General features: G+C 54.2%; 2 protein-coding genes across 2 annotated transcripts; one reads left to right on the forward strand and one right to left on the reverse strand.

Annotated features, from left to right (window-relative positions):
- Positions 1-9,469: 9,469 nt before the first annotated feature.
- On the forward strand, positions 9,470-16,989 carry CIMAP1B (ciliary microtubule associated protein 1B). Its single transcript, XM_085535808.1, has 5 exons — positions 9,470-9,816; positions 10,774-10,977; positions 12,234-12,335; positions 14,025-14,146; positions 16,752-16,989. The coding sequence occupies exons 1-5, from the start codon at positions 9,714-9,716 to the stop codon at positions 16,965-16,967; spliced, it is 747 nt and encodes a 248-aa protein (XP_085391934.1). The 5' UTR covers positions 9,470-9,713; the 3' UTR covers positions 16,968-16,989.
- CUNH17orf100 (chromosome unknown C17orf100 homolog) lies at positions 11,296-12,342 on the reverse strand. The gene has a single exon (XM_085535807.1). It carries the CDS (start codon positions 12,204-12,206, stop codon positions 11,418-11,420), a length of 789 nt encoding a protein of 262 aa, XP_085391933.1. The 5' UTR covers positions 12,207-12,342; the 3' UTR covers positions 11,296-11,417.
- Positions 16,990-18,550: the final 1,561 nt, after the last annotated feature.

The following is an 18,550-nucleotide window of genomic DNA, read 5'->3' on the forward strand; positions in this document are numbered from 1 at the left end:
AATCCTAAATGGGAATCCCAAGGTGGGAATCCAAACCTAAATGGGAATCCCAAGATGGGAATCCAATCCTAAATGGGAATCCCAAGGTGGGAATCCAATCCTAAATGGGAATCCAATCCTAAATGGGAATCCTAAATGGGAATCCAATCCTAAATGGGAATCCCAAGGTGAGAATCCAATCCTAAATGGGAATCCTAAATGGGAATCCAATCCTAAATGGGAATCCCAAGGTGGGAATCCAATCCTAAATGGGAATCCTAAATGGGAATCCAATCCTAAATGGGAATCCCAAGGTGGGAATCCAATCCTAAATGGGAATCCCAAGGTGGGAATCCAATCCTAAATGGGAATCCTAAATGGGAATCCAATCCTAAATGGGAATCCCAAGGTGGGAATCCAATCCTAAATGGGAATCCTAAATGGGAATCCAATCCTAAATGGGAATCCCAAGATGATGGGAATCCAATCCTAAATGGGAATCCTAAATGGGAATCCAATCCTAAATGGGAATCCCAAGGTGATGAGAATCCAATCCTAAATGGGAATCCCAAGGTGGGAATCCAATCCTAAATGGGAATCCCAAGGTGATGAGAATCCAATCCTAAATGGGAATCCCAAGGTGGGAATCCAATCCTAAATGGGAATCCCAAGGTGATGAGAATCCAATCCTAAATGGGAATCCCAAGGTGGGAATCCAATCCTAAATGGGAATCCCAAGGTGGGAATCCAATCCTAAATGGGAATCCCAAGGTGGGAATCCAATCCTAAATGGGAATCCAATCCTAAATGGGAATCCAAAGATGATGGGAATCCAATCCTAAATGGGAATCCCAAGGTGATGAGAATCCAATCCTAAATGGGAATCCCAAGGTGGGAATCCAATCCTAAATGGGAATCCCAAGGTGGGAATCCAATCCTAAATGGGAATCCAATCCTAAATGGGAATCCAAAGATGATGGGAATCCAATCCTAAATGGGAATCCCAAGGTGATGAGAATCCAATCCTAAATGGGAATCCCAAGATGGGAATCCAATCCTAAATGGGAATCCCAAGATGATGGGAATCCAATCCTAAATGGGAATCCCAAGGTGGGAATCCAATCCTAAATGGGAATCCTAAATGGGAATCCAATCCTAAATGGGAATCCAAAGATGATGGGAATCCAATCCTAAATGGGAATCCCAAGGTGATGAGAATCCAATCCTAAATGGGAATCCTAAATGGGAATCCAATCCTAAATGGGAATCCCAAGGTGGGAATCCAATCCTAAATGGGAATCCCAAGGTGGGAATCCAATCCTAAATGGGAATCCCAAGGTGATGAGAATCCAATCCTAAATGGGAATCCCAAGGTGGGAATCCAATCCTAAATTGGAATCCCAATGTGATGAGAATCCAATCCTAAATGGGAATCCCAAGGTGGGAATCCAATCCTAAATGGGAATCCCAAGGTGGGAATCCAATCCTAAATGGGAATCCCAAGGTGGGAATCCAATCCTAAATGGGAATCCTAAATGGGAATCCAATCCTAAATGGGAATCCAAAGATGATGGGAATCCAATCCTAAATGGGAATCCCAAGGTGATGAGAATCCAATCCTAAATGGGAATCCCAAGATGGGAATCCAATCCTAAATGGGAATCCCAAGATGATGGGAATCCAATCCTAAATGGGAATCCTAAATGGGAATCCAATCCTAAATGGGAATCCCAAGGTGGGAATCCAATCCTAAATGGGAATCCTAAATGGGAATCCAATCCTAAATGGGAATCCCAAGATGATGGGAATCCAATCCTAAATGGGAATCCTAAATGGGAATCCAATCCTAAATGGGAATCCTAAATGGGAATCCAATCCTAAATGGGAATCCCAAGGTGGGAATCCAATCCTAAATGGGAATCCTAAATGGGAATCCAATCCTAAATGGGAATCCCAAGATGATGGGAATCCAATCCTAAATGGGAATCCCAAGGTGGGAATCCAATCCTAAATGGGAATCCCAAGGTGGGAATCCAATCCTAAATGGGAATCCTAAATGGGAATCCAATCCTAAATGGGAATCCCAAGGTGGGAATCCAATCCTAAATGGGAATCCCAAGGTGGGAATCCAATCCTAAATGGGAATCCCAAGGTGATGAGAATCCAATCCTAAATGGGAATCCCAAGGTGGGAATCCAATCCTAAATGGGAATCCCAAGGTGATGAGAATCCAATCCTAAATGGGAATCCCAAGGTGATGAGAATCCAATCCTAAATGGGAATCCCAAGGTGGGAATCCAATCCTAAATGGGAATCCCAAGGTGGGAATCCAATCCTAAATGGGAATCCCAAGGTGGGAATCCAATCCTAAATGGGAATCCTAAATGGGAATGCAATCCTAAATGGGAATCCAAAGATGATGGGAATCCAATCCTAAATGGGAATCCCAAGGTGATGAGAATCCAATCCTAAATGGGAATCCCAAGGTGGGAATCCAATCCTAAATGGGAATCCTAAATGGGAATCCAATCCTAAATGGGAATCCCAAGGTGGGAATCCAATCCTAAATGGGAATCCCAAGATGATGGGAATCCAATCCTAAATGGGAATCCCAAGGTGGGAATCCAATCCTAAATGGGAATCCTAAATGGGAATCCAATCCTAAATGGGAATCCCAAGGTGGGAATCCAATCCTAAATGGGAATCCTAAATGGGAATCCAATCCTAAATGGGAATCCCAAGATGATGGGAATCCAATCCTAAATGGGAATCCTAAATGGGAATCCAATCCTAAATGGGAATCCCAAGGTGGGAATCCAATCCTAAATGGGAATCCTAAATGGGAATCCAATCCTAAATGGGAATCCCAAGATGATGGGAATCCAATCCTAAATGGGAATCCTAAATGGGAATCCAATCCTAAATGGGAATCCTAAATGGGAATCCAATCCTAAATGGGAATCCCAAGATGGGAATCCAATCCTAAATGGGAATCCTAAATGGGAATCCAATCCTAAATGGGAATCCAAAGATGATGGGAATCCAATCCTAAATGGGAATCCCAAGGTGGGAATCCAATCCTAAATGGGAATCCCAAGGTGGGAATCCAATCCTAAATGGGAATCCCAAGGTGATGAGAATCCAATCCTAAATGGGAATCCCAAGGTGGGAATCCAATCCTAAATGGGAATCCCAAGGTGGGAATCCAATCCTAAATGGGAATCCCAAGGTGGGAATCCAATCCTAAATGGGAATCCTAAATGGGAATCCAATCCTAAATGGGAATCCTAAATGGGAATCCAATCCTAAATGGGAATCCCAAGGTGGGAATCCAGTCCTAAATGGGAATCCCAGGTGGGAATCCAATCCTAAATGGGAATCCCAAGATGGGAATCCAATCCTAAATGGGAATCCCAAGGTGGGAATCCAATCCTAAATGGGAATCCTAAATGGGAATCCAATCCTAAATGGGAATCCCAAGATGGGAATCCAATCCTAAATGGGAATCCTAAATGGGAATCCAATCCTAAATGGGAATCCTAAATGGGAATCCAATCCTAAATGGGAATCCCAAGGTGGGAATCCAATCCTAAATGGGAATCCTAAATGGGAATCCAATCCTAAATGGGAATCCTAAATGGGAATCCAATCCTAAATGGGAATCCCAAGGTGGGAATCCAATCCTAAATGGGAATCCAATCCTAAATGGGAATCCTAAATGGGAATCCAATCCTAAATGGGAATCCCAAGGTGGGAATCCAATCCTAAATGGGAATCCTAAATGGGAATCCAATCCTAAATGGGAATCCTAAATGGGAATCCAATCCTAAATGGGAATCCCAAGGTGGGAATCCAATCCTAAATGGGAATCCTAAATGGGAATCCAATCCTAAATGGGAATCCCAAGATGGGAATCCAATCCTAAATGGGAATCCTAAATGGGAATCCAATCCTAAATGGGAATCCTAAATGGGAATACAATCCTAAATGGGAATCCCAAGGTGGGAATCCAATCCTAAATGGGAATCCTAAATGGGAATCCAATCCTAAATGGGAATCCTAAATGGGAATCCAATCCTAAATGGGAATCCCAAGATGATGGGAATCCAATCCTAAATGGAAATCCTAAATGGGAATCCAATCCTAAATGGGAATCCCAAGATGATGGGAATCCAATCCTAAATGGGAATCCTAAATGGGAATCCAATCCTAAATGGGAATCCTAAATGGGAATCCAATCCTAAATGGGAATCCCAAGGTGGGAATCCAATCCTAAATGGGAATCCCAGGTGGGAATCCAATCCTAAATGGGAATCCCAAGATGGGAATCCAATCCTAAATGGGAATCCCAAGGTGGGAATCCAATCCTAAATGGGAATCCTAAATGGGAATCCAATCCTAAATGGGAATCCCAAGATGGGAATCCAATCCTAAATGGGAATCCTAAATGGGAATCCAATCCTAAATGGGAATCCTAAATGGGAATCCAATCCTAAATGGGAATCCCAAGGTGGGAATCCAATCCTAAATGGGAATCCTAAATGGGAATCCAATCCTAAATGGGAATCCTAAATGGGAATCCAATCCTAAATGGGAATCCCAAGGTGGGAATCCAATCCTAAATGGGAATCCAATCCTAAATGGGAATCCTAAATGGGAATCCAATCCTAAATGGGAATCCCAAGATGATGGGAATCCAATCCTAAATGGGAATCCTAAATGGGAATCCAATCCTAAATGGGAATCCTAAATGGGAATCCAATCCTAAATGGGAATCCCAAGGTGGGAATCCAATCCTAAATGGGAATCCTAAATGGGAATCCAATCCTAAATGGGAATCCCAAGATGGGAATCCAATCCTAAATGGGAATCCAATCCTAAATGGGAATCCCAAGATGATGGGAATCCAATCCTAAATGGGAATCCTAAATGGGAATCCAATCCTAAATGGGAATCCCAAGGTGGGAATCCAATCCTAAATGGGAATCCTAAATGGGAATCCAATCCTAAATGGGAATCCTAAATGGGAATCCAATCCTAAATGGGAATCCCAAGGTGGGAATCCAATCCTAAATGGGAATCCAATCCTAAATGGGAATCCAATCCTAAATGGGAATCCCAAGGTGGGAATCCAATCCTAAATGGGAATCCCAAGGTGGGAATCCAATCCTAAATGGGAATCCTAAATGGGAATCCAATCCTAAATGGGAATCCCAAGGTGGGAATCCAATCCTAAATGGGAATCCTAAATGGGAATCCAATCCTAAATGGGAATCCTAAATGGGAATCCAATCCTAAATGGGAATCCCAAGGTGGGAATCCAATCCTAAATGGGAATCCCAGGTGGGAATCCAATCCTAAATGGGAATCCCAAGATGGGAATCCAATCCTAAATGGGAATCCCAAGGTGGGAATCCAATCCTAAATGGGAATCCTAAATGGGAATCCAATCCTAAATGGGAATCCCAAGATTCGAATCCAATCCTAAATGGGAATCCTAAATGGGAATCCAATCCTAAATGGGAATCCTAAATGGGAATCCAATCCTAAATGGGAATCCCAAGGTGGGAATCCAATCCTAAATGGGAATCCTAAATGGGAATCCAATCCTAAATGGGAATCCTAAATGGGAATCCAATCCTAAATGGGAATCCCAAGGTGGGAATCCAATCCTAAATGGGAATCCAATCCTAAATGGGAATCCTAAATGGGAATCCAATCCTAAATGGGAATCCCAAGGTGGGAATCCAATCCTAAATGGGAATCCTAAATGGGAATCCAATCCTAAATGGGAATCCTAAATGGGAATCCAATCCTAAATGGGAATCCCAAGGTGGGAATCCAATCCTAAATGGGAATCCTAAATGGGAATCCAATCCTAAATGGGAATCCCAAGGTGGGAATCCAATCCTAAATGGGAATCCTAAATGGGAATCCAATCCTAAATGGGAATCCTAAATGGGAATCCAATCCTAAATGGGAATCCCAAGGTGGGAATCCAATCCTAAATGGGAATCCCAGGTGGGAATCCAATCCTAAATGGGAATCCCAAGATGGGAATCCAATCCTAAATGGGAATCCCAAGGTGGGAATCCAATCCTAAATGGGAATCCTAAATGGGAATCCAATCCTAAATGGGAATCCCAAGATTCGAATCCAATCCTAAATGGGAATCCTAAATGGGAATCCAATCCTAAATGGGAATCCTAAATGGGAATCCAATCCTAAATGGGAATCCCAAGGTGGGAATCCAATCCTAAATGGGAATCCTAAATGGGAATCCAATCCTAAATGGGAATCCCAAGGTGGGAATCCAATCCTAAATGGGAATCCAATCCTAAATGGGAATCCTAAATGGGAATCCAATCCTAAATGGGAATCCCAAGGTGGGAATCCAATCCTAAATGGGAATCCTAAATGGGAATCCAATCCTAAATGGGAATCCTAAATGGGAATCCAATCCTAAATGGGAATCCCAAGGTGGGAATCCAATCCTAAATGGGAATCCTAAATGGGAATCCAATCCTAAATGGGAATCCTAAATGGGAATCCAATCCTAAATGGGAATCCCAAGGTGGGAATCCAATCCTAAATGGGAATCCCAAAGTGGGAATCCAATCCTAAAGGGGAATCCTAAATGGGAATCCAATCCTAAATGGGAATCCAATCCTAAATGGGAAACCCAAGGTCGGAATCCAATCCTAAATGGGAATCCCAAGGTGGGAATCCAATCCTAAATGGGAATCCCAAGGTGGGAATCCAATCCTAAATGGGAATCCAATCCAAAATGGGAATCCTAAATAAGAATCCAATCCTAAATGGGAATCCCAAGGTGGGAATCCAATCCTAAATGGGAATCCCAAGGTGGGAATCCAATCCTAAATGGGAATCCCAAGGTGGGAATCCAATCCTAAATGGGAATCCTAAATGGGAATCCAATCCTAAATGGGAATCCCAAGGTGGGAATCCAATCCTAAATGGGAATCCAATCCTAAATGGGAATCCCAAGGTGGGAATCCAATCCTAAAGGGGAATCCCAAGATGATGGGAATCCAATCCTAAATGGGAATCCTAAATGGGAATCCAATCCTAAATGGGAATCCCAAGGTGGGAATCCAATCCTAAATGGGAATCCTAAATGGGAATCCAATCCTAAATGGGAATCCCAAGGTGGGAATCCAATCCTAAATGGGAATCCCAAGATGGGAATCCAATCCTAAATGGGAATCCTAAATGGGAATCCAATCCTAAATGGGAATCCCAAGATGATGGGAATCCAATCCTAAATGGGAATCCTAAATGGGAATCCAATCCTAAATAGGAATCCCAAGGTGGGAATCCAATCCTAAATGGGAATCCCAAGGTGGGAATCCAATCCTAAATGGGAATCCCAAGATGATGGGAATCCAATCCTAAATGGGAATCCAATCCTAAATGGGAATCCCAAGATGATGGGAATCCAATCCTAAATGGGAAACCTAAATGGGAATCCAATCCTAAATGGGAATCCAATCCTAAATGGGAATCCCAAGGTGGGAATCCAATCCTAAATGGGAATCCCAAGGTGGGAATCCAATCCTAAATGGGAATCCTAAATGGGAATCCAATCCTAAATGGGAATCCCAAGATAATGGGAATCCAATCCTAAATGGGAATCCAATCCTAAATGGGAATCCCAAGGTGGGAATCCAATCTTAATGGGAATCCTAAATGGGAATCCAATCCTAAATGGGAATCCCAAGGAGGGAATCCAATCCTAAATGGGAATCCTAAATGGGAATCCAATCCTAAATGGGAATCCCAAGATGGGAATCCAATCCTAAATGGGAATCCTAAATGGGAATCCAATCCTAAATGGGAATCCTAAATGGGAATCCAATCCTAAATGGGAATCCCAAGGTGGGAATCCAATCCTAAATGGGAATCCAATCCTAAATGGGAATCCCAAGGTGGGAATCCAATCCTAAATGGGAATCCTAAATGGGAATCCAATCCTAAATGGGAATCCCAAGATGGGAATCCAATCCTAAATGGGAATCCCAAGATGGGAATCCAATCCTAAATGGGAATCCTAAATGGGAATCCAATCCTAAATGGGAATCCCAAGGTGGGAATCCAATCCTAAATGATGGGAATCCTAAATGGGAATCCAATCCTAAATGGGAATCCTAAATGGGAATCCAATCCTAAATGGGAATCCCAAGATGGGAATCCAATCCTAAATGGGAATCCCAAGATGGGAATCCAATCCTAAATGGGAATCCAATCCTAAATGGGAATCCAATCCTAAATGGGAATCCAATCCTAAATGGGAATCCCAAGGTGGGAATCCAATCCTAAATGATGGGAATCCAATCCTAAATGGGAATCCCAAGATGGGAATCCAATCCTAAATGGGAATCCTAAATGGGAATCCAATCCTAAATGGGAATCCTAAATGGGAATCCAATCCTAAATGGGAATCCCAAGGTGGGAATCCAATCCTAAATGGGAATCCAATCCTAAATGGGAATCCAATCCTAAATGGGAATCCCAAGGTGGGAATCCAATCCTAAATGGGAATCCTAAATGGGAATCCAATCCTAAATGGGAATCCCAAGATGGGAATCCAATCCTAAATGGGAATCCCAAGATGGGAATCCAATCCTAAATGGGAATCCTAAATGGGAATCCAATCCTAAATGGGAATCCTAAATGGGAATCCAATCCTAAATGGGAATCCCAAGGTGGGAATCCAATCCTAAATGATGGGAATCCTAAATGGGAATCCAATCCTAAATGGGAATCCCAAGATGGGAATCCAATCCTAAATGGGAATCCTAAATGGGAATCCAATCCTAAATGGGAATCCCAAGGTGGGAATCCAATCCTAAATGATGGGAATCCTAAATGGGAATCCAATCCTAAATGGGAATCCCAAGATGGGAATCCAATCCTAAATGGGAATCCTAAATGGGAATCCAATCCTAAATGGGAATCCCAAGATGGGAATCCAATCCTAAATGGGAATCCCAAGATGGGAATCCAATCCTAAATGGGAATCCAATCCTAAATGGGAATCCAATCCTAAATGGGAATCCTAAATGGGAATCCAATCCTAAATGGGAATCCAATCCTAAATGGGAATCCACAAGCTGAGGGTAGAATGAACTTATTAAATAACAGGACGAGATATGACACACTGTAGTGCGGTGTAATCAGGATGAAGGTTAATTAATCAATCGAATTAGAGAGGATCCAATCCACAGATCTCACCCATCTCTGATCACCGCCCCCCCCCGGCTCAGCCCCCCCCGGTGCCGCCCGGTTTGTTGTGCCGGGTCCCATAGGAACCGGAGCGGCCGCGGGGCGGAGCGGTCCCACAGCGGGGACGGGCGGTGAGGGGGAGGGGGGTCCGGGGGGGGTCCCGGGACGCTCGGTGTGTCGGGGCTGCACCGGCCGAGTTCCGACCCGGAGCGGCGGGACCGTGGGACCGTGGGACCGTGGGACCGTGGGACCGGGTACCGGGGGGGTTCGGCCTCGGGGGGCGTCGTGGATCCCCGGAGCTGCCGGGGGGTCTCGGAGCCCCCAGCTCCCATTGGTTCCCATTGGTTCCCATTGGTTCCCATTGGTTCCGCTGTGGGTGTGTGGCTGTGGAACCTCTGTGGGGGGTGGTCTCCGTTCCCCCCCGTTCCCCCCCTTGGACTCATTGTGACCCGGCCTCGGGGCGGCAGCAGCGCCCGGCGACCCCCGCGATGCCGACCTGGGTGGGCTCCTGGCGGCCCCACCGGCCCCGCGCCCCCATCGCCGCCTCGCACGGCGGCCCCGGGCCCAAGTACGGGCTGCCCACCAACGTGGGTGAGCGGCGGGACCGGGCGGGTTATGGGGGGGGGGCGGTTCCGGGGGGTCCCGGTGGGCGCTGACCCCCCCCCTCCTTTTATCCCCCCCCCCTTTTATCCCCCCCCTCCTTTTATCCCCCCCCCTTTTATGCCCCCCCTCCTTTTATCCCCCCCCCTTTTATCCCCCCACCTTTTATCCCCCCCCCACCTTTTATGCCCCCCCTCCTTTTATCCCCCCCCCTTTTATGCCCCCCCCCTTTTATCCCCCCCCTCCTTTTATCCCCCCCCCTTTTATCCCCCCCCCTTTTATCCCCCCCCTCCTTTTATCCCCCCCCTCCTTTTATCCCCCCCCCTTTTATCCCCCCCTCCTTTTATCCCCCCCCCTTTTATCCCCCCCCCTTTTATCCCCCCCTCCTTTTATCCCCCCCTCCTTTTATCCCCCCTCCTTTTATCCCCCCCCCTCCTTTTATCCCCCCCTCCTTTTATCCCCCCCCCTTTTATCCCCCCCCCCTTTTATCCCCCCCTCCTTTTATCCCCCCCCCTTTTATCCCCCCCCCTTTTATCCCCCCCCCCTTTTATCCCCCCCCCCCTTTTATCCCCCCCCTCCTTTTATCCCCCCCCCCTTTTATCCCCCCCCTCCTTTTATCCCCCCCCTCCTTTTATCCCCCCCCCCTTTTATCCCCCCCCCCTTTTATCCCCTCCCCCTTTTATCCCCCCCCCTTTTATCCCCCCCCCTTTTATCCCCCCCCCTTTTATCCCCCCCCCTTTTATCCCCCCCCTCCTTTTATCCCCCCCCTCCTTTTATCCCCCCCCCCTTTTATCCCCCCCCCCTTTTATCCCCTCCCCCTTTTATCCCCCCCCCCTTTTATCCCCCCCCCTTTTATCCCCCCCCTTTATCCCCTCCCCCTTTTATCCCCTCCCCCTTTTATCCCCCCCCCTTTTATCCCCCCCCCCCTTTTATCCCCCCCCCCCTCAGGGTTTCGCCTCCACGACCCGTCCCGGCCCCGCGCCCCCGCCTTCAGCTTCGGGATCCGCACGGAGCTGCAGCCGCCCGCCGGCTCCCCCGGCCCCGTGCACCTCGTGCCCCCCGGAACCACCCACCGCGGCCCCGGCGGGACCCCCAAGTTCTCCATCTTCGGCCGCCCCCGGGACCTGAAGCCCTTCCTCACACCGGCGCCAGGTGGGGAGGGGGGGGGTCGCTGTATCTAGGGGGGGGTCGCTGTGCTCACATGGGGGTCGCTGTGCTCACATGGGGGTCGCTGTGCTCACATGGGGGTCGCTGTATCACATGGGGTCGCTGTGCTCACATGGGGGTCGCTGTGCTCACATGGGGGTCGCTGTATCACATGGGGGTCGCTGTGCTCACTATAGGGGTCGTTGTATCTAGGGGGGGGTCGCTGTGCTCACATGGGGGTCGCCACGGTCATGGTGGGGGGCTCCGGGCTCTTGAGGGTCGCTTTACTTATGGTGGGGGTCGCTGTATCACGATGGGGGTCGCTGTGCTCACTATAGGGGTCGCTATGTCACGGTGGGGGTCGCCACGGTCACGGTGGGGGTCGGTGGGGGTCACTGTACTCACGATGGGGGTCTCTATACTCACGGTGGGGGTCGCTGTACTCACTATAGGGGTCGCTGTATCACGCTGGGGGTCTCTGTGCTCATGGTGGGGGTCTCTGTGCTCACGTTGGGGGTCTCTATGCTCATGGTGGGGGTCTCTATTCTCACACTGGGGGTCTCTATTCTCACGCTGGGGGTCTCTATTCTCACACTGGGGGTCTCCATGCTCACGCTGGGGGTCTCTGTGCTCACATTGGGGGTCTCTATTCTCACGTTGGGGGTCTCTATTCTCACACTGGGGGTCTCTATGCTCACGCTGGGGGTCTCTATTCCCACACTGGGGGTCTCTATTCTCACATTGGGGGTCTCTATTCTCACGTTGGGGGTCTCTATTCTCACACTGGGGGTCTCTATTCTCACACTGGGGGTCTCTATGCTCACATTGGGGGTCTCTATTCTCACACTGGGGGTCTCTATGCTCACATTGGGGGTCTCTATTCTCACGCTGGGGGTCTCTGTGCTCATGGTGGGGGTCTCTATTCTCACACTGGGGTCTCTATGCTCACGCTGGGGGTCTCTATTCTCACATTGGGGGTCTCCATGCTCACATTGGGGGTCTCTATGCTCACATTGGGGGTCTCTATTCTCACATTGGGGGTCTCTATTCTCATGTTGGGGGTCTCCATTCTCACGCTGGGGGTCTCTGTGCTCACCCTGGGGGTCTCCATTCTCACGCTGGGGCTCTATTCTCACACTGGGGGTCTCTATTCTCACGCTGGGGGTCTCTATTCTCACACTGGGGGTCTCCATGCTCACACTGGGGGTCTCTATGCTCACATTGGGGGTCTCCATTCTCACATTGGGGTCTCGGCCCCCCAGGCCGCTACTCCCCAGAGAAAGCCAAGGACATCGCGTACCCCACGGCGCCCAACTACTCCCTGCGACCCCGCCTCGAGGAGAGAACCCAGGACCACACGCCGGGTATTGGGGGGGGGATACGGGACCACAGACCCGACCCTGAGCGGAGCCCCCAGACCCACAACGTACATGATGAGACCCCCTGAAAACAGCCCTGTTCCCTATGAGCCCCCAGCCCCAGCTCCCCCCTATGAGCCCCCAGCCCCAAATCCCCCCTATGAGCCCCCATCCCAATCCCAGCCCCAAATCCCCCCTATGAGCCCCCAGCCCCAACTCCCCCCTATGAGCCCCCATCCCAATCCCAGCCCCAAATCCCCCCTATGAGCCCCCATCCCAATCCCAGCCCCAAATCCCCCTATGAGCCCCCATCCCAATCCCAGCCCCAAATCCCCCTATGAGCCCCCACCCCAATCCCAGCCCCAAATCCCCCTATGAGCCCCCACCCCAATCCCAGCCCTAAATCCCCCCTATGAGCCCCCATCCCAATCCCAGCCCCAAATCCCCCCCATAAGCCCCCACCCCAATCCCAGCCCCAACTCCCCCCTATGAGCCCCCATCCCAATCCCCCCTATGAGCCCCCATCTCAATCCCAGCCCCAACTCCCCCCTATGAGCCCCCATCCCAATCCTAATCCCAACTCCCCCCTATGAGCCCCAATCCCAATCCCAAATCCCCCCTATGAGCCCCCAGCCCCAGCTCCCCCCTATGAGCCCCCTCCCCAATCCCATCTCCCCCCTATGAGCCCCCATCCCAATCCCCCCTATGAGCCCCCATCCCAATCCCAGCCCCAACTCCTCCCTATAAGCCCCCACCCCAATCCCAATCCCATCTCCCCCCTATGAGCCCCCACCCCAATCCCAGCCCCAGCTCCCCCCTATGAGCCCCCACCCCAATCCCAGCCCTAAATCCCCCCTATGAGCCCCCATCCCAATCCCAGCCCAACCCCCTCCTATGAGCCCCCACCCCAATCCCCCCTATGAGCCCCCACCCCAATCCCAATCCCAACTCCCCCCTATGAGCCCCCACCCCAATCCCATCTCCCCCCTATGAGCCCCCATCCCAACCCCAGCCCCAACTCCCCCCTATGAGCCCCCACCCCAATCCCATCTCCCCCCTATAAGCCCCCACCCCAATCCCATCTCCCCCCTATGAGCCCCCATCCCAATCCCAGCCCCAACTCCCCCCTATGAGCCCCCACCCCAATCCCAGCCCCAACTCCCCCCTATGAGCCCCCATCCCAATCCCAGCCCCAACTCCCCCCTATGAGCCCCCATCCCAATCCCAACTCCTTCCTATGAGCCCCCACCCCAATCCCATCTCCCCCCTATGAGCCCCCTCCCCAATCCCAGCCCCAGCTCCCCCCCATGAGCCCCCATCCCAATCCCAGCCCCAACTTCCCCCCATGAGCCCCCACCCCAATCCCAGCCCCAATTCCCCCTATGATCCCCCATCCCAACCCCAAATCCCCCCTATGAGCCCCCATCCCAATCCCAGCCCTAAATCCCCCCTATGAGCCCCCATCCCAATCCCAGCCCAACTCCTTCCTATAAGCCCCCACCCCAATCCCAGCCCCAGCTCCCCCATGTGAGCCCCCACCCCAATCCCAGCCCCAACTCCCCCCTATGAGCCCCCTCCCCAATCCCAGCCCCCCACACCTTTGCACCCCTCACCCCTCATTGACGACCCCCATCCCAGTCCCCCCCCCCCATGTGTTGCAGCCCCCCATCTCACCCCCCCTTTTCCCCCCCCCAGGCCCGGCCGCGTACCGCCTGCCCCCCATGTTGGGACCCCGCATCGTCAACAAGAGCTCGGCCCCCAACTACTCCATGCCGGGACGCAGCAACGTGGGCTCCTTCTACCAGGACCTGTGCAAGGTGGGGGGTCCTTGGGGTCCTCTGGGGTCTCCATGGGGCTGGGGGGCTCCACAGTGACTGGTGGGCTCCAAGGCGGCTGGGGGTCTCCATAGGGGCTGAAGGATGGGGGTCTCCATGGAGCCTGGAGGGTCTCTATGAGGGCTGTAGGATGGGGGTCTCCATGGGGGCTGAGGGTCTCCATAGGGGCCAGGGGGGTCTCCATGTGAGCTGTGGGGCCTCCAAGGTGGCTGGGGGTCTCCACAGGGGCTGCAGGATGGGGGTCTCCATGGAGGCTGGGGGTCTCCATGAGGGCTGTGGGATGGGGGTCTCCATGGGGCTTGGGGGTCTCCATCAAGGCTATAGGATGGGGGTCTCCATGGGGGCCAGGGGGGTCTCCATGGAACCTGGAGGGTCTCCATGAGGGCTGTAGGATGGGGGTATCCATGGGGGTTGGGGGTCTCCATGGAACCTGGAGGGTCTCTATGAGGGCTGTGGGATGGAGGTCTCCATGGGGGCTGGGGTTCTCCATGGGGCCTGGGGGGATCTCCATGAGGGCTGTAGGATGGGGGTCTCCAGGGGGTCTGTAGGATGGGGGTCTCCATGGGGGCTGTGAGTCTCAATAGTGGCTGAGGGTCTCCATGAAGCCTGGAGGGTCTCCATCAAGGCTGTAGGATGGGGGTCTCCATGAGAGCTGTGGGGTCTCCAAGATGGCTGGGGGTCTCCACAGGGGCTGCAGGATGGGGGTCTCCAGGGGGTCTGGGGGTCTGGGGGTCTCCACGAGGGCTGTAGGATGGGGGTCTCAATGGGTCCTGGGGTGTCTCCATCAAGGCTATAGGATGGGGGTCTCCACGGGGGCTGTGGGTCTCCATGGAGCCTGGAGTCTCTATGAGGGCTGTAGGACGGGGGTCTCCACGGGGGCTGAGTGTCTCCACATTGACTGGGGGGCCCCCGAGGTGGCTGGGGGTCTGCATAGGGGCTGTAGGATGGGGGTCTCCATGGGGGCTGGGAATTTCCATAGGGGCTAGGGGGTCTCCATGAGGGCTGTAGGATGGGGGTCTCCATGGGGCCCGGGGGGTCTCCATGAGGGCTGTAAGATGGGGGTCTCCATGGGGGCTGGGGGTCTCCATGAAGCCTGGAAGGTCTCCATAGGGGCTGAAGGATGGGGGTCTCCATGAGTCGTGGGGGCTCTCCATCAAGGCTGTAGGATGAGGGTCTCCATGGGGGCTGGGGGTTTCCATGGGACTAGGGGAGTCTCAATGTTGGCTGAGGGTCTCCATGGGGCCTGGGGGGTCTCCATCACGGCTGTAGTATGGGGGTCTCCATGGGGGCTGTGGGTCTCAATAGTGGCTGAGGGTCTCCATGGGGCCTGGGGGGTCTCTATGAGGGCTGTAGGATGGGGGTCTCCAGAGAGTATGGGGGTCTCCATGGGGGCTGTAGGATGGGGTCTCCGTGGGGGCTGGGGGTCTCCATAGGGGCTGAAGGATGGGGGTCTCCAGGGAGTATGGGGGTCTCCATGGGGGCTGTAGGATGGGGGTCTCCATGGGGGCTGGGGGTTTCCATGGGACTAGGGGGGTCTCAATGGTGGCTGAGGGTCTCCCTGGGGCCTGGGGGGTCTCCATCAAGGCTGTAGGATGGGGGTCTCCATGGGGGCTGGGGGTCTCCATGGGGGCTGTAGGATGGGGGTCTCCATGGGGGCTGTGGGTCTCAGTGGTGGCTGAGGGTCTCTATGGGTCCTGGGGGGTCTCCATGAGGACTTTGGGCTGAGGGTCTCCACAGTGGCTGAGGGTCTCTACAATGGCTGACGGTCTCCCTGGGGCCTGGAGGGTCTCCATCAAGGCTACAGGATGGGGGTCTCCATGAGGGCTGTAAGATGGGAGTCTCCAGGGGGGCTTGGGGGTCTCCATGGGGGCTGTAAGATGGGGGTCTCCATGGGGGCTGTGGGTCTCAATAGTGGCTGAGGGTCTCCATGGGGCCTGGAGGGTCTCCATGAGTCCTGGGGGGTCTCCATCAAGGCTATAGGATGGGGGTCTCCATGGGGGCTGTGGATCTCAATGGTGGCTGAGGGTCTCCATGGGGCCTGGGGGGTCTCCATCAAGGCTGTGAGATAGGGGTCTCCATGGGGGCTGTAGGATGGGGGTCTCCAGGGGGCTTGGAGGTCTCCATAGGGGCTGTAGAATGGGGGTCTCCATGAGTCCTGGGGGTCTCCATGGGGGCTGTGGGTCTCAATAGTGGCTGAGGGTCTCCATGAGTCCCGGGGGGTCTCCATCAAGGCTGTGAGATAGGGGTCTCCATGGGGGCTGTAGGATGGGGGTCTCCATGGGGGCTTGGGGGTCTCCATAGAGGCTGTAGGATGGGGGTCTCCATGAGTCCTGGGGGTCTCCATGGGGGCTGTGGGTCTCAGTAGTGGCTGAGGGTCTCCATGAGTCCTGGGGGGTCTCCATCAAGGCTATAGGATGGGGGTCTCCATGGGGGCTGGGGGTTTCCATGGGACTAGGGGGGTCTCAATGGTGGCTGAAGGTCTCCATGAGTCCCGGGGGGTCTCCATCAAGGCTATAGGATGGGGGTTTCCATGAGGGCACTGGGCCGTGTGTGTCCCACGCCGCCCCCATCCCGTGTGTTCCCGCAGACCCCCGGGCCGTGCAATTACCAGGTGGTCAGTTCCGACGTGTACAAGCGCCGCGCCCCCCGTTACAGCCTGAGACCCCGGCGCCCCCCGCTGAGCAGCGCCGAGACGCCGGGCCCGGGTCAGTACAGCCCCCGCAGCGCCCGCAGCGAAGGGCCCACGTTCGGCATCCGACACTCCGAGTTCGTGGCGCCCCTCATCGTCGATGTGCCCCAATAACCGCCCGCTGCCCACGGCAGAACACGCGTGTCTGTGTGCGGCCACGGGGGGGGGGGGGGAGGGGGGTTGGCGAGAGAGGGGGCGTCAAGGGAGCGGGGGGGGGTCGAGAGGGGTGGGAGGGGGGGCACGGTGGGGGGGCAAGGGAGGGGGGAGTCGAAGGAAGTGGGGGGCGGGTCGAAGGAAGTGGGGGGGGTCGAGGGAGATGGGGGGGGTCGAGGGAGGGGGGAGGGCGAGGGGGGGGTCGAGGAAGGTGGGGACGGGGGCTCGAGTGAGGTGAGGGGGAGGTCAAGGGAGGGGGGGGTCGAGGGAGGTGGGAGAGGGGGGAAGGGGGGCAAGGATGGGGGGAGTTGCCGAGGGAGGGGGGGTCAAGGAAGATGGAGGGGGGATCAAAGGAGGGGGGGTGTCTATGGAGGTGGGGGGGGGCACGGTGGGGGGACAAGGGGGGGGTCGAGGGAGATGGGGGGGGCGAGGGAGGGGGGGGTCGAGAGAGGTGGGGGGGGGATCAGAGGGGGGCTGTCGAGGGAGGGGGGGGGTCAAGGGAGTGTGTGGGGTCGAGAGGAGTGGGAGGGGGGGCACGGTGGGGGGGCAAGGGAGGGGGGGGTCGAGGGAGGTGGGAGAGGGGGGAAGGGGGGCAAGGATGGGGGGAGTTGCCGAGGGAGGGGGGGTCAAGGAAGGTGGAGGGGGGGTCAAAGGAGGGGGGGTGTTGAAGGAGGGGGGGGTCTATGGAGGTGGGGGGGGTCAAGGGAGGGGGGGGTCTAGGGAGGTGGGAGAGGGGGGAAGGGGGGCAAGGATGCGGGGGGGGTTGCCGAGGGAGGGGGGATCAAGGAAGGTGGAGGGGGGGTCAAAGGAGGGGGGGTGTCGAAGGAGGGGGGGGGTCTATGGAGGTAGGGGGGGTCAAGGGAGGGGGGGGTCGAGGGAGGTGGGGGGGGGATCAGAGGGGGGGTGTCGAGGGAGGGGGGGGGTCAAGGGAGTGGGGGGGTTCGAGAGGGGTGGGAGGGGGAGCACGGTGGGGGGGCAAGGGATTGGGGGTCGAAGGAAGTGGGGGGGGGTCGAGGGAGGTGGGGGGGGGATCAGACGGGGGGTGTCGAGGGAGGGGGGGGTCAAGGGAGTGGTGGGGGTCGAGAGGGGTGGGAGGGGGGGCACGGTGGGGGGGCAAGGGGGGGGGGGTCGAAGGAAGTGGGGGGGTCGAGAGGGGTGGGAGGGGGAGGGGGTGGGGGGTCGAGGAAGGTGGGGGACGGGGGGTCGAGGGAGGTGAGGGGAGGTCAAGGGAGGGGGGGGTCGAGGGAGGTGGGGGGGGATCAGAGGGGGGGTGTCGAAGGAGGGGGGGGGTCTATGGAGGTGGGGGGGGGTCAAGGGAGGGGGGGGGTCGAGGGAGGTGGGGGGATCAGAGAGGGGGTGTCGAGGGACGGGGGGGGTCAAGGGAATGGTGGGGGTCGAGAGGGGTGAGGGGAGGCATAGTGGGGGGGCAAGGGAGGGGGGGGTCGAGGGAGGTGGGAGAGGGGGGAAGGCGGGCAATGATGGGGGGAGTTGCCGAGGGAGGGGGGGTCAAGGAAGGTGGAGGGGGGATCAAAGGAGGGGGGGTG

This window comes from Coturnix japonica, unplaced genomic scaffold, assembly GCF_054131305.1.
Source record: "Coturnix japonica strain WE unplaced genomic scaffold, WE-NBRP24 Scf184, whole genome shotgun sequence".
NCBI lineage: Eukaryota > Metazoa > Chordata > Aves > Galliformes > Phasianidae > Coturnix > Coturnix japonica.